This window comes from Mustelus asterias, chromosome 17 (genome assembly GCF_964213995.1).
Source record: "Mustelus asterias chromosome 17, sMusAst1.hap1.1, whole genome shotgun sequence".
Taxonomy (NCBI): domain Eukaryota; kingdom Metazoa; phylum Chordata; class Chondrichthyes; order Carcharhiniformes; family Triakidae; genus Mustelus; species Mustelus asterias.
In genome coordinates, this window is record NC_135817.1 from 11,679,777 (window position 1) to 11,695,301 (window position 15,525).

Here is a 15,525-nt window from a genome sequence, read left to right on the forward strand (position 1 = left end):
TCTGCTCATCTAATACTGGATGTTGAACAAGCAATTAGATGTGCTGGGCAGGATTTTACAGCCTCACTCGAGCGAGACTGGAATTTCCCACCCAAGGTCAACGGAGGTTTCTGTTGTCAGACTCTCGCCTGCTCCAATTCCGTGGCGGGCGAGGTGGTAAAGTTCCGGTGGCTGTGTTTTCAAATGAATAGCCCAAGGGGCAGCATGTAGGTGAGAAATAGGAGAGGGCCAGAGGCAAGAGCGTGGAACAGGAAAGAGAAGCTATTGTTAGCTATTGTTTCTGTGGCTGCAACCGGACAGATAAGAATGGAACCAGGTGAGAACAGTCCCAGCTATAGAATCGCTACAGTGCAGAAGGAGACCATTCAGTCCAGCAAGTCTGCATCGACTCTCCAAAAGAGCATCTTACCCAGGCCCATACCACCACCCTATCCCCATAACCTAGTACATTTACTGTGGTTAATCCCCCTAACCTATACATCATTAGACACTAAGGGGCAATTTAACATGGCCAATCCACCTAACCTTCACATCTTTGGACAGTGGGAAGAAACCGGAGCAGCCGGAGGAAACCCATGCAGACATGGGGAGAACATGCAAATTCCACACAGACAGTTACCCGAGGCTGGAATTAAATCCTGGTCTCTGGCACTGTGAGACAGCACTGCTAACCATTTGTAGCACTGTTACGCCTAATTGGATAACAGTGGAGAGGTGTTGGAAGAGGATGGTGTGATCAAACCTTTTCAAAGCCGACAGATGGGGATGGATAGTTTACCTTTGTCACAGTCACACTGGATGTCATTTGATAAGAGCTGATTCAGTACTGTGGCAGGGGTAGAAACCATTGCTCAAACATGGAGTTCCAGGAAAGATGGCATGGATTTGGGAGATGATGACAAATTCATGGACTTTGGAAGGCTGTAGATGGGGCGGTAGTTTGCAAGGATGGTGGGGGCAAAGGTCAGGTCTTTGGGAAGAGAAGTGATGACAGGACTTGAAGGAGAGAGCAACAGTACCCAAGAACTGTTAACAACACTGTTTAACCTGGGAACCAGGAAGGGAAGTTGGATGATCAGCAGTTGAGTGGGAACAGAATCAGGAGAGCAGGAGGTGGGTCTCACAGACCAAGGGGAGCTTGGAGATGGGATGTGGGGACATAGGACAGAAAAATGGGAGTCGAGGAGGGAATCAAAGAAAGCTTTGCCAGGGCAGAACATGGGAAGAAGCAGAGCCAGCTGAACAGATAGTCTCAATCTTTGTGACAAGGAAGTCGATGAGCTGCTCGCACTTGTTGGAGATGAGAGAGCAATTTAAGAAGATGGTTTGTCATGGTGAAGAGGAGCTGGGAGTTATCATTGCATTCTTTCCTGGAAGAGGGAGAAGTCTTGGCAGAGGAGTGCAGGATCCAACAGTGTTTTATGTGATCTGGCAGAGAAAGGCTAAAGCAGGCTCAGAGAGGAGAGGAGAGTGTTACTGACTGAGCCACAACTGACACCTTTTGATCTGTTGTTAACAGTCTACGATAATAAGGGATTGCTGTATTTTCTGACCTTGGGGAACAACATCAGCCTGTCTGGAACTAGACAAAAATGAATTATGTCAGAGTCAGGGTTATCTTTAGTTCAGATCCGAGGCCAAATTGAAAGCGATATTGCCTCTGTGAGAACTGTGTCACCTCAGTTAGATGTTATGTGTTTCAGCATCGCCCTAAGACTAATGTTACAAAATAGAATCAGTCAACTAAGCCAGTAGTTCTCAAAGTATTTTGCCCATGGACCACTTCGACGGGCATGAGACCTCATGGACAATCTACAAGTCTTACCTCACCCTGTTTCACTCATTCCCATAAAAGATTCATTAGAATTAAGGGGATGGATGGGAGAGTGAGGTGATGACTGTTTCCAAACTGGAGAGTTTCGGTCTCATGTTGGACTCCATGTTCGGCTTTGTTGCCAGTTCCACACCCTTTGAATATTTGCAACAGCAAGTCCGTGACACTGGAACTGTACCTGGAGCTGAAGGGCCATTAAATCTTTCTGTCAGAATGCCAGCTGCATTTTGGCTCAGCTCACAGACTAACTATGGACCAAGTGCTGGAAAATGGGATTAGAATAGACGGGTGCTTGATGACCGACACAGACATGGTGGGCCAAAGGGCCTTCTCTGTGATGTAAAACTCTATGATTTATGACCACCTGGAGTACTCTGACGAACCATACTTTGAGAACCACTGCATCAGGCTCAATAATTCCACATCAGCCTTTACCGTCCAGTCAAACAAATAGGATAACAACACATTGGCAGGGTGGCACAGTGGCTAGCACTGCTGCCTCACAGTACTAGGGACCTGGGTTTGATTCCCAGCTTGGGTAACTGTCTGTGCAGACTCTGCATGTTTCCTCCTGCAGTCCGAAAGACGTGCTGCTTAGGTGCATTGGCCATGCTAAGTTCTCCCTCAGTGTACCCGAACAGGCGCCGGAGTGTGGCGACTAGAGGATTTTCACAGCAACTTCATTGCAGTGTTAATGTAAGCCTACTTGTGATACTAATAAATAAATAAACACTGTTCCCAGATACCACAACTCAAACTGTATGGTAGCACTGCTTGAAGCAAGGCAACACCGTTTAAATTTCACTGAGAATGTCTGACTCAATGATGCTTATCTCTCCCAAGAATGCAAGGGTGTTCTCAACATGTGAAGTGCAATGGCCTGCATCCTGGGCTCTGACAGTTTGTACAGTGGACTCCTGGATTCAGAAGCCTCTCAACCTCTGTGAGCAAGAGGCTCAGGTGGCCCCATTTAAGGTTGGTTGACATTAGGGGAATCTTGGGAGCCAGAATGGTGTGGTGCTTTAGGGAGGGAGAATGTTGTGGTCCTCATGCCCTTCAACCCGATCTCTAATTGTAGCCTCCATAACACCTTCTTGGTTGGAACTGTTGGTGAGTAGACCCTCAAAGTAGTAAGACACTGGTGAAGCCCCCAGTTAACAGCTGTGGAAGATGTACAGTTGCCCACTTCAATACCCTTCCCCCTTCCGCCCAGCCTCATCTCTGGTAATTTGAGAGACAGGTATACCCCGCCACATACAAACCTTTCTCTATTTGTTGCAGCTTAATTTCTTCATTAAATCCACACCCCAGCTTCAAATCTTGCAACGCTGAAATGCAATAAATGGAAAATAAATTTCAGAGAGAGCTCGGCTGATGTTGACGGTGCTCATCACTTGCATCGTTGATGTTATTTGACACGAATCCACACATTGCATGATAGAAAACGAGTGATTACCAGAATCACAGAATTGTTATGGCACAGGAGGCCACTCGGCCCATTGAGTCTGCAGCAGGTTTCCAAATGAGCATTACGACTTAGTGCCAGTCTCCTGCTTTTTCCCTTGCTCTCTTACTCTACGCTCCTAACAATAAGCTATCACTAATCACTTACCTTCTACTGTACTCCGGCTGCTCCACTCCCTCTTATACAGTACATAATCCATCACATTTCTCCCTCTCTTTAGCTCTGAAGAAAAGTCATACAGACTCAAAACGTTAACTTGGTTTCTCTCTCCACAAATGCTGCCCGATCTGCTGAGCTTTTCCAGCATGTTCTGTTTTTGTTCCCATATTAATAAAGCCCAGGATACTTACTGCTTTATTAATTGCTCTCTCCACATGTCCTGCCACCATCAATGATCTATGCCCGTATAAACCCAGGTCCCTCTGCTCCTGCACCCCCTGAAGAAATGAACCCCTACATTGTCTCTCCATGTTCTTCCGACCAAAATGCATCACCTCGCACTTCACAATTTCAGTCCGGAGTAGGAGCCATTGAAATCTCAGCAGAGTGCAGAGACAACTCACAGGACAATCACACTGAGCAGGACATACGGGAGGAAAAGCTCAGCGATACACCCAAATAGCAACCTTAACACAAGGTAAATGCAAAGTACTGCAGATGCTGGAATCTGAAACAAAAACAAAAAACGCTGGAAAATCTCAGCAGGTCTGACAGCATCTGTGGAGAGAGAACAGAGTCAAAGTTTCGAGCCTGCATAACTTCGTCAAAGCTCTGATGTTGGTTCTACTCTTGCCACGGATACTGTAAGAAGTCTCATAACACCAGGTTAAAGTCCAACAGGTTTATTTGGAATCACAAGCTTTCGGAGCGCTGCTCCTTCATCAGGTGAGTGGAGAGTTTCACAAACATGGCATATATAGACAGACACAATTGCAAGATAATGATTGGAATGCGAGTCTTCACAGGTAATCACGTCTTTACAGGTACAGACAATGCAAGTGGAGAGAGGGATAATCACGGGTTAAAGAGGTGTAAATTGTCTCAAACCAGGACAGTTAGTGAGATTTTACAAGCCCAGGCAAAATGATGGGGTTTACACACAGTGTGACATGAACACAAGATCCCGGTTGAGGCCGTCCTCATGTGTGCGGAACTTGGCTATCAGTTTCTGCTTGGCGATTCTGCGTTGTGTGTCTTGAAGGCCGCCTTGGAGAACGCTTACTCAAAGATTGGAGGCCAAATGCCCTTGACTGCTGAAGTGTTCCCCGACAGGAAGGGAACACTCCTGCCTGGTGACTATTGCGCGGTGTCTACTCATCCGTTGTGATAGTGTCTACATGGTCTCGCTGATGTACCACGCCTCATGACATTCTTTCCTGCAGCGTATGAGGTAGACAACTGAGTTGCATGAGTATGTACCGTGTATTTGGTGGGTGGTGTTTTCACATGTGATGGTGTTATCCATGTCAACGATCCGACACGTCTTGCAGAGGTTGCTGTGGCAGGGTTGTGTGGTGTCGTGGTCACTGTTCTCCTGAAGGCTGGGGAGTTTGCTGCGAACAATGGTCTGTTTGAGGTTGTGCGGTTGTTTGAAGGCAAGTAGTGGGGGTGTGGGGATGTCCTTGGCGAGATGTTCGTCTTCATTGATGACATGTTGAAGGCTCCGAAGAAGACGTTGTAGTTTCTCCACTCCGGGGAAGTGCTGGACGACGAAGGGTATGAATCTCTGGAATTCTCTGCCCACTGAGGTGGTGGAGGCTACCTTGCTGAATATGTTTAAAGCGCGGATGGATGGATTCCTGATCGGTAAGGGAATTAAGGGTTATGGGGATCAGGCGGGTAAGTGGTACTGATCCACGTCAGATCAGCCATGATCTTATTGAATGGCGGGGCAGGCTCGAGGGGCTAGATGGCCTACTCCTGCTCCTATTTCTTATGTTCTTATGTTCTTATTCTGTCGGTTGTGTCCCTTGTTTGTCTTCTGAGGAGGTCAGTGCGATTTTTCACTGTGGCGCATTGGAACTGTCGATCGATGAGTCGAGCGCCATATCCTGTTCTTACGAGGGCACCTTTCAGCCTTTGTAGCTGTCTATTGCGTTTCTCCTCATCTGAGCAGATCCTGTGTGTACGGAGGGCTTGTCTGTTGGGGATGGCTTCTTTAACGTGTTTAGAAGTGGAGCATCGTAAGGTTATCCGTGGGCTTAAGGTATAGTGAAGTGCTGAGGTGACCGTCCTTGGTGGAGATGCATATGTCCAAAAATGCAACGATTCTGGAGAGTAGTCTATGGTGAGTCTGATGGTGGGATGGAACTTGTGGATGTCATCATGTAGTTGTTTCAGTGAATCTTCGCCGTGAGTCTAAAGGAAGAAAATGTCATCGATGTATCTAGTGTATATTGTCGGTTGAAGGTCCTGTGAAGTGAAAAGGTCTTGTTCGAACTTGTGCATGAAGATGTTGGCATATTGAGGTGCGAATTTGGTCCCCATGGCTCTTCCGTGTGTCTGGATGAAGAACGTGGTTGAAGGTGAAGATGTTGTGGTCCAGGATGAAGCGGATGAGTTGTAGAATTGCATCTGGAGATTGGCAGTTGTTGGTGTTGAGTACTGAGGCTGTTGCAGCAATGCCGTCGTTATGGGGGATGCTGGTGTAGAGTGCCGAGCCGTCCATTGTGATGAGGAGTGTTCCTGGTTCAACTGGTCCATGGGTGCTGAGTTTCTGTAAGACGTCCGTAGTGTCCGAAGTGTGCAGAGGACGCTGAAAGTCTGCAAAGGGATATAGATAATCCAAGTGAGTGGGCGAGGGACTGGCAGATGGAGTACAATGTTGGTAAATGTGAGGTCATCCATTTTGGTAGGAATAACAGCAAAATGGACTGTTATTTAAATGGTAAAATATTGCAGCATGCTGCTGTGCAGAGGGACCTGGGTGCCCTTGTGCAGGAATCTCAAGGAGTTGCAGGTGCAGCAGGTAATTAAGAAGGCAAATGGAATTTTGTCCTTCATTGCTAGAGGGATGGAGTTAAAAACAGTGAGATTATGTTGCAACTGTATAAGGTGCTGGTGAGGCCACACCTGGAGTACTGTGTACAGTTTTGGTCTCCTTACTTGAGAAAGGATATACTGGCACTGGAGGGGGTGCAGAGGAGATTCACTAGGTTGATTCCGGAGTTGAGCGGGTTGGCTTATGAGGAGAGACTGAGTAGACTGGGGCTATACTCATTGGAATTCAGAAGAATGAGGGGAGATCTTATAGAAACATAAGATTATGAAGGGAATAGATAAGATGGAAGCAGGGAAGTTGTTTCTACTGACGGGTGAAACTAGAACTAGGGGGCATAGCCTCAAAATAAGGGGAAGCAGATTTAGGACTGAGTTGAGGAGGAACTTCTTCACACAAAGGGTTGTGAATCTGTGGAATTCCCTGCCCAGTGAAGCAGTTGAGGCTACCTCATTAAATGTTTTTAAGGCAAGGATAGGTAAATCTTTGAACAGTAAAGGAATTAAGAGTTATGGTGAGTAGGCGGGTAAGTGGAGCTGAGTCCACAAAAAGATCAGCCATGATCTTATTGAATGGCGGAGCAGGTTCGAGGGGCCAGGTGGCCTACTCCTGCTCCTAGTTCTTATGTTCTTATTTGTGGCGAGACAGAAGCAGGGGGTTCCCTGTACGATGGGTTTCAGCATGCCCTCGACGTAGCCAGAGAGGTTCTCACACAGGGTCCCATTGCCTGATACGATATGACGGCATCTCCACATCATGGCTCCATAGATTCTGTCAGACCTGATGAGATTTTCCAGCATTTTCAGTTTTTGTTGTGAACCTTAACACAAGTTTATTATCCCACACGTGCCTTCCTGCTCATGTGTGAAACATGGAGTGTAGTGGGAACAAACATCTGCTTTCATCATTGTCTCAGGACTTCCCAATAGATTACCTTCTCTAAGTACAATGCTATTCTGGAGGGACCATGGCAAGCACTGAACATATCAAATGAGCAGTCAACCTGGGTGCAGTTGATGAAGGGAGGAATGTTCCCTGGAAATGTTTTTCCTTGAATGGAGTTCAGGGATCTTTTCCATGTTCTGGCAGGATCTGCCTTAGACATTCTACCATTGTAGTTCTTCCAATGTTGAATCTTCCCACCTTCCCCATCAATGGTGGAGCCTTCATTTCTTGATCATACTCTCTGGAATTCTCTCGCTAACCCCTTCCTTCTATGTTACATCTCACTTCAAAAGCCACCTGAAAAACCGACCACTGTCCCGCTTCAAAGAATCCATAGCCACTTGGAGCTGCAAATCAATCTGTGAATAACAGGCACTCTACTGCAATAATGAACTAGCACCACTTCAGAATTGGTAGTCCTGAAGCTTAAGTAAACAGATAGAGTTAAATAGCAGACATTCATTTTTTAACACTTCAAACTGTTTATTTTTAAAGAGTTAAAGGGCAGGAGATTCACATGCCTTGACATCTCCCTTTGGAAGTTCATCTTGACACTTTTGACGGGAGTTTTTTGACAGTTCCAATGGGCTTCATGGTCCCAATGAGTTTATGAGCTTTTTACTCACATTCATGTCTACGTTTAGAAATTTCAAAAGGCATCATACCTCCCCGTAAGTGTACCTGGACCATATCCAAACAGGTACCTTACCTCTTCAAAAAGGGTGCCCTGGTTATCTAAATATTCCCACAAAGTTTAGACCTGCTTCTATCAGCTCTAATTGGCATACATCGGGTTTTAGAGACCCCTCGCACCAAAATCACACATGAGTGGCGGCAGCTGCAGATTCCCAGGAAAGGGAAATTTAGGCCTGGATTTTGGCGGAAGAGACTAGAGTCTGGAGGTCCCTCCCCCATGAAAATGGTAGGTGCTGTTAGAATGTGACCAATGATAACACTAGATCTGTTGTAATGACCAATGGTAACATGCTGTAAAGGTCAGCTGATCCAGTAAACTATGTAACCAATGACAAAATGATGTGGTGGTCAGCTGATCCAGTATAAATAAGAAGCTGCTGGGGTTTGTGGCAGCTTGGAATGGCCTGGGGTGAGGCCTCAACTCAAGTGTTGGAGTAATGAAATGCCTTTATTAAACCTTCTTCTTTAATCTATAAGTTGTAGTAAGTTTTGTTTCATTTTATTGCCAATAACTGAAGAGTTCCTTCTGCTGGATTAACAGGTGCCATGTTTGGGTTGGTGGGGATGGCGGTGAGGGTGGGGATGGCGGTGAGGGTGGGGATGGCGGTGAGGGTGGGGATGGCGGTGAGGGTGGGGATGGCGGTGAGGGTGGGGATGGCGGTGAGGGTGGGGATGGCGGTGAGGGTGGGGATGGCGGTGAGGGTGGGGATGGCGGTGAGGGTGGGGATGGCGGTGAGGGTGGGGATGGCGGTGAGGGTGGGGATGGCGGTGAGGGTGGGGATGGCGGTGAGGGTGGGGATGGCGGTGAGGGTGGGGATGGCGGTGAGGGTGGGGATGGCGGTGAGGGTGGGGATGGCGGTGAGGGTGGGGATGGCGGTGAGGGTGGGGATGGCAGTGAGGGTGGGGATGGCAGTGAGGGTGGGGATGGCAGTGAGGGTGGGGATGGCAGTGAGGGTGGGGATGGCCTCAGTCACCATTCTTAACCCTGCTCCATCAATGATACACACTGAAGAGACTTGGAGAGAGTATGCCCCTGACACATGACTACGAGCCAAGCAATCATCGTAGAGTGTCTTTACTCACAGAAAGATACTGACTGTGTTTCCTCTTGTGGAACAGGAACAAGAGATGATAACAAAAGCGGGTGTTCTGTATCTGCAAGGTAAGGAGTGAGAGCTGCTAGTTACATAGACACATGCAGTACATCAGGGAAGTTACAACACGATGGACTATATACCTTCACCAAACACCTACTCTTCTTCCAGGAAAATGTCGCTCACAGGGAATTCTTTGGAATTCTACAAATGAGCTAGTCAGTTGACTTGGAATTACAGGATGAGCTTCTCCTTGAATATTGGGTGCCATGGTATACCCCCTTTACAATGTCAATTCTCAGTTATTGTATTTGCAGCAATCCCTGGTTGTCAGGGCATTTGTACACAAGTCGGTGACAGGTATTGCGTGCAGCTTCTTGAGATTGATTTAATTAGTATGTGCTGAAAGGATTCAGCAGGGTAAATTCAGAAATTTAGATTTTCTCTGGTGGGGGAGTCTAGAACAAAGAGGCACAATCTCAAAATTAAAGCTGGGTGTGAAATCGGAAAGCCCTGTTTCTACACATAGGATAAAGGAAACGCCTTTCCTCCTCCCCTCAGGAACACCCGAGGATCTGTCATCCTTCCCTCCCAGCAGGTCAATCCGAACCATCATTCCTCATGTCTTGTATTACCCACTGCCCCCACTCCCACTTCCCCAACTGGGAAACACCCTACTCCAGTTGCACTCTCTCCATTACCCCCATCCCAATCCTTAGGGACATTCCATATTTCCCCTCCAACGCACACACGCGCGCACGCACACGCACGCACACACACCTCCATTGTCACCCTCTCAGGGGTACTCCTTCTCCCTCCCTGGGCTGGCCATGCACCTCATGACACTTTCTAATCTGCACTCTGGGACATGTTCTCTTCTCTTACCCAAACTCCCTTTCTCTCCCTCACCATCTGCCTTCACACACTCCCACTTTCATAAGAAGCTAAGAAATAGGTACAGTAGTAGGCTATTTGCCCCTCCAAAACTAACAACCTTCTGAGAAGAAATTCCTCCTCCTCTCTTGTTTTATTTTGAAACTGACTGCCAAGTGTTTGTCTATTCAGCCTATCTATATCCTTTTTCAAACTTTCGGTGTCCTCCTCAGAACTCGCTTTCCTACCTAATGGCCCAGATTAACGAACAACTAGCACCCGCCAATCCACCTACAGCTGTCCAGAGACTTTTTGTGGGCTCTTACACTGATTGTTATGTTACAGTCAATGCTCCCTAAGGCAATCTGAGGCATGTGTGTACAAGGCAAGCAACCATGTGCCTCCAAATCCTTGCTGAGGCATGCAGTCTAAATCAGGAAGTCAAAGTTAGAATACTTCACATAAAATCATGTACAGAAAGCACAAGAAAGGGAGAGGAAGGCAGGATTGAGGGAGCAATGAGACATCGGAAAGTCATTTTTAAAAAATCCTTCAACATGGCTTAAAATCTGAAGTACCTGCAAGTTTGAGAGTAAATTTGCAATGCTGGAGAGATTGTTTGGTCATGGACTAGCAACCAAAACACATTAGCCCTAACAGTTTCTGGCATGTTTGGTGGGTATCTAATGGATGTTTCACACTTTCTTGTATTTTGAGTGCCAAATCTAATGGTAAGATCATCTCGTGTGAAAGAGTAGGGAAATCAGACAGCAGTTTCCAGAATTCTACATTTAACTGTGCGTATGTGGGCACCAGAGGTTGCAGTCCAATATGGTCCTCAATAATAACAAAAACAGAAAATGCTGAAAAATCTCAGCAGATCTGACAGCATCTGTGGGAAGAGAATAGAGCCAACATTTCGAGTCTACATCACCCTTCATCAGGCAATGGGCGGCATGGTAGCACAGTGGTTAGCACTGCTGCTTCACAGCTCCAGGGTCCTGGGTTCGATTCCCGGCTCGGGTCACTGTCTGTGTGGAGTTTGCACATTCTCCTCGTGTCTGTGTGGGTTTCCTCCGGGTGCTCCAGTTTCCTCCCACAGTCCAAAGATGTGCGGGTTAGGTTGATTGGCCAGGTTAAAAATTGCCCCTTAGAGTAGGTTAGAGGGATTAGCGGGGGTAAATATGTGGGGGTTGGGCCTGGGTGGGATTGTGGTCGGTGCAGACTCGATGGGCCGAATGGCCTCCTTCTGCACTGTAGGGTTTCTATGACTTCTATGACTTCTACCTACCTTTGTACTGTCAGTAAATTTGACTACCATACAACTCATTGATATAGATTGCAAATAGTTGAGGCCTCAGCACTGATTCTTGTGACACTCCACTAGTTACAGTTTGCCAACTTGAAAATGACCCATTTATCCCAACTCTTTGCTTCCAGTTAGTTAGCCAATCATCCATCTATGGCTAATATATTACCCCCAACACCAGGAGCACTCATCTTGTGTTTCAACCATTATTGTGGCATTCTTTGGAAAACCAAATATATACATTTCTCCATCATCCACCTTACTTGTTACATCCTCAAAGAACTCAAATAAATTTGCCAAACACAATTTTCCATTCACAAAACCATGTTGACTGCCTGATTGTGTTATGGTTTTCTAATCTCCTGCTAATACTTCTAGCATTTTCCTATTAACAGATGTTAGGTTAATTGGCCTATAGTTTGCTGCTTTCTGCCTTCCTCCTTTCGTGAATCTAGATGTTCCAGCCTCCCATCCATTGACTCTGCCTAAACTTCCCGTTGCCTCGGCAAAGCAGCCAGCATAATTAAGGACCCCAAGCAACCCGGACATTCTCTTTACCACCTTCTTCCGTCGGGAAAAAGATACAAAAGTTTGAGGTCACGTATCAACTGACTCAAGAACAGCTTCTTCCCTGCTGCTGTCAGTCTTCTGAATGGACTTACCTTGCATTAAGCTGATCTTTCTCTACACACTAGCTATGACTGTAACACTACATTCTGCACTCTCGTTTCATTCTCCACAAACGGTATGCTGTATAGCGTGCAAGAAACAATACTTTTCACTGTACGCTAATACATGTGACAATAATAATAAAATAAAATCAAATGTTACATTTGAGGTTTTCCAATCTGCTGGGACCTTTTCAGAGTCTAGGGAATTATGGAAGATCACAATCAATGCATCCAGGACATTGTGTCTCTCTCCCCTCTGTTGTCAACCTTGGAATACCCCCTCTTTCTTCCCCTTCCCAGGACACTCCCTCTCTCTCTTATGACAGTATCCCTCCCAAGGGCATTTGAGTTTCCAAGTTATACCACTCCCGTCTGTTCTACTTCAGTATTGTCTGGCATCACAAGAATGATGTGGAGATGCACATCACATCACAAGAATGCACATCAGTCAAGGGTATGCAACCATGACAGTGGACATCATCGTGAACTGACTCATGTCAACACTTCACTATGGGGCAAACACTGGGGCAATGAGCATCACTGTGTTCTACAACTTACTCCCAACACTGCAGCATTGGGCGAATAATGTGACGTAAATTCTGTAAATAGCAAACCCTGCTGCTGTCAGAGGTTGTGTGTAGAACTAGCTCCCCTACCTTGCTGAAGCTGGATAGAAAACGCTGGTTCCCTCTCAGTCAGAGCTGCTGTAAATCGAGAGAGGCAAAATTATTCACAGACTTTCAAGATTGAGCCCAAAGGCACACTGACTCCACATGACGATATGCTTAATGATGTCACCCACCTCGGGGATAGGCTGACTGTTCAAAAACATCGCCCACCTCAGGGAGCATCAGACTGTTCAGAGACAACAATCACCTCAGGGATAGGCTGAATGTTCAGAGACATCATCCATCTGAGGGATAGACCAAACGCTCAGTGACAACTTACAATTATATAATGCCTTTGACGTAACAAAGCATCCCAATGCACTTTACCAGAGTATTATAAACTAAATCTGACATCAAGCCATATAAGGTGACATTAGGGCCTATGGCCAAAAGTTTGGTCAAAAAAGTAGGTTATAAGGAGCATTATAAGAAGAACGGTGAGGTGGAGCGATTTACCAAGGGAATTGCAGAGTGTAAGGTTTGGTCAGCTGAAGGCAGGATCGTCACCAGTGGAGCAATTAGAAATAGGGAATGCTCAAGAGGCCAAAATTAAAAGAGCAGAGATATCTCGGGGCTGGAAGGTCGGCGGAGATTACAGAGATAGGGAGGGGTGAGTCCTGAGAGGGATCAAAAACAAGGAGGGGAATTTTCAAATTGTGGGGTTGCTTAGCCAATGCAGGTCAGTGAACACAGGCCAATGGTGCGAGTAGGCATGAGGCAGAGTTTTGAATGGCCTCAAATTTGAGGGGCTGGAATATGGGAGGCTGCTCAGAGCTCTGACAAAGGGTCATCCAGACTCGAAACGTTGGCTCTATTCTCTCTCCACAGATGCTGTCAGACCTGCTGAGTTTCTCCAGCGTTTTCTATTTTTGTTTCAGACTCCAGCATCCACACTGTTTTGCCTTTATCTTAGTTGCTAAAAGTCTCCCCTTGTGGGAGAGTCTAGAACCAGAGGGCATAATCTCAGAGTAAGGGGTTGCCCATTTAAGACAGAGATGAGGAGGATTTTTTTTCTCTCAGTGGGTGGTGAATCTGTGGAATTCTTTACCACAGAGAACTGTAGAAGCTGAGTCATTAAATATGTTCAAGGTTGAGATAGGCATTTCTAATCAGTAAGGAATCAGTGTTTATGGGGATAAGGTGGGAAAGTGGAGCTAAGATCAGATCAGTCATGGTCTCAGTGTTTGGTAGAGCAGATTCAATGGGCCAAATGACCCACTTCTGTTCCTATGTCTTATGGCAGTAAGTAGAGAAGAAATGGGGTGGGGGGTGTCAAGGATGGATAATTGGGAGATACCAGAGATAATGGTTTGGAGTGAAAGTAGAAGCCATTCTTTGGCCAAAACTAAATAAATAAAAAATGGAAGCAGGCAATGTATTCCCAGATGTCAGGGATGAAGTAGATGAGAAAATAGTCTCGTGGAATGGGCGGACACATGCAAATGAAATTTAATGCAGAGAAATGTGAAGTACGAGGAGAGGCAATATAAAAGAATATAATTCTAAAGCAGGGTTTACGAGCAGATTGAAGAAGCAGCTAAAAAGTTCTGGAATCCTAGACTTTATAGAGACATACGCCAGAATTCGACCGCTTTGTCCGTCACGGAATTGGAGCAGGCGAGGAGCGGACAATGGAAGTGTATGTTGACCTCAGGTGAGAATTTCTGAGCGAGGCAGTAAAATCCCACCCATAAGAGTACAGCAGCAAGGAAGTTTTATTGAGCCTTAATAAAACAACTGGTTCAACCTCAGTTGGAGTATTGTGTTCAACTCTGGGCACCATGCTTTAGGAAGGATGTGAAGGCTTTAGTTTTAAAGTTTATTTATTAGTGTCTCAAGTAGGCTTCCATTAACACTGCAATGAAGTCACTGTGAAAATCCCCTAGTCGTCACACTCCAGCTGGCACCTATTTGGGTAGACCGAGGGAGAATTTAGCATGGCCAATGCACCTAACCAGTACGTCTTTCGGATTGTGGGAGGAAACCAGAGCACCCGGTGGAAACCCACACAGACACGGGGAGAACATGCAGACTCCATACAGACAGTTACCCAAGCCGGAAATCGAACTTGGGAGCCTGGTGCTGTGAGGCAGCAGTGCTAACCACTATGCCACCGTGCTGCCTAGGTCAAATGGCCTCCTTCTGTGATTCTACACTGGTGGAGAGGTGTTGGAACAGCATTGTGTTCATTGACATCAACTTCCTCAGGAATAGGCTAGTTATTCAATAACATCACCCTCCTCACGTACCTTTAACATTGCCAGTTACCATTTCCTAGGTCAATGACCCTGTTGACAATGCCCAAAAGTCCAAGAGCTGGCGCTAACCCTTTAACAGCAAATTTTTCTTTTGATTCAACTCATTTGTAAGAACTCAAAATTACTTCATGATGCACATTCAAAATCTTTAACAACTTAATCTTCACTGTAATGTTTCAATCGGCACCTTAACTTGGTGTTTATCCGTGACACCAGACTAACTTGCATTTAGCCAAACAACGTTACGTACCCTTGCCATCGATGTCTTCTGCCAGGATTGTGTCCTCTTCATGTAGAGCCTCATAGAGTTTCTGACAGGAATACTCTCCTTTCTGCAGGCAGATATTAATCAATCGTTGGGCTTGACAGTAAAGTGTCGTCTCCCCCTGCACAATGTCTAGCTCGTATTGTGAAATCATTTCATTGGAGAACAACCTCATGGCGATGGGAATAACCAGGTGCCCAAGCCGTTGACACACAACACTAGCTTGTTTTTGTAGTTTCTCCTCTACAAGGATACAAAATTAGTCAGGTTACAGTCTTATTCATACTAAAGTTATTCCATCCAAAGTGGTTACTACCAAAGCAAATGGAAAAACAGAAACATGTTTTTTAAACAAGCTATCATCACAATGTCACTGCCAGGGCCCCTCAAGAGAAGGGTAACATCGATATAACTCTCCCATACATTGGCTGTTCTACAGGAGAGACTTC

The 15,525-nt window shown here is 46.1% G+C and overlaps 1 protein-coding gene across 1 annotated transcript in view; it reads right to left on the reverse strand.

Annotated features, from left to right (window-relative positions):
* LOC144506251 (uncharacterized) overlaps nt 1-15,525 on the reverse strand; it is a 47,022-nt gene that overhangs the window by 14,180 nt on the left and 17,317 nt on the right. Inside the window, exons 4-7 of the mRNA XM_078232111.1 lie at nt 15,062-15,319; nt 12,542-12,589; nt 9,022-9,087; nt 3,097-3,162 (exon numbers count right to left, since the gene is read on the reverse strand). Of these exons, the coding sequence (XP_078088237.1) occupies nt 3,097-3,162; nt 9,022-9,087; nt 12,542-12,589; nt 15,062-15,319 (438 nt within the window). The remainder of the gene's footprint in view (nt 1-3,096; nt 3,163-9,021; nt 9,088-12,541; nt 12,590-15,061; nt 15,320-15,525) is intronic.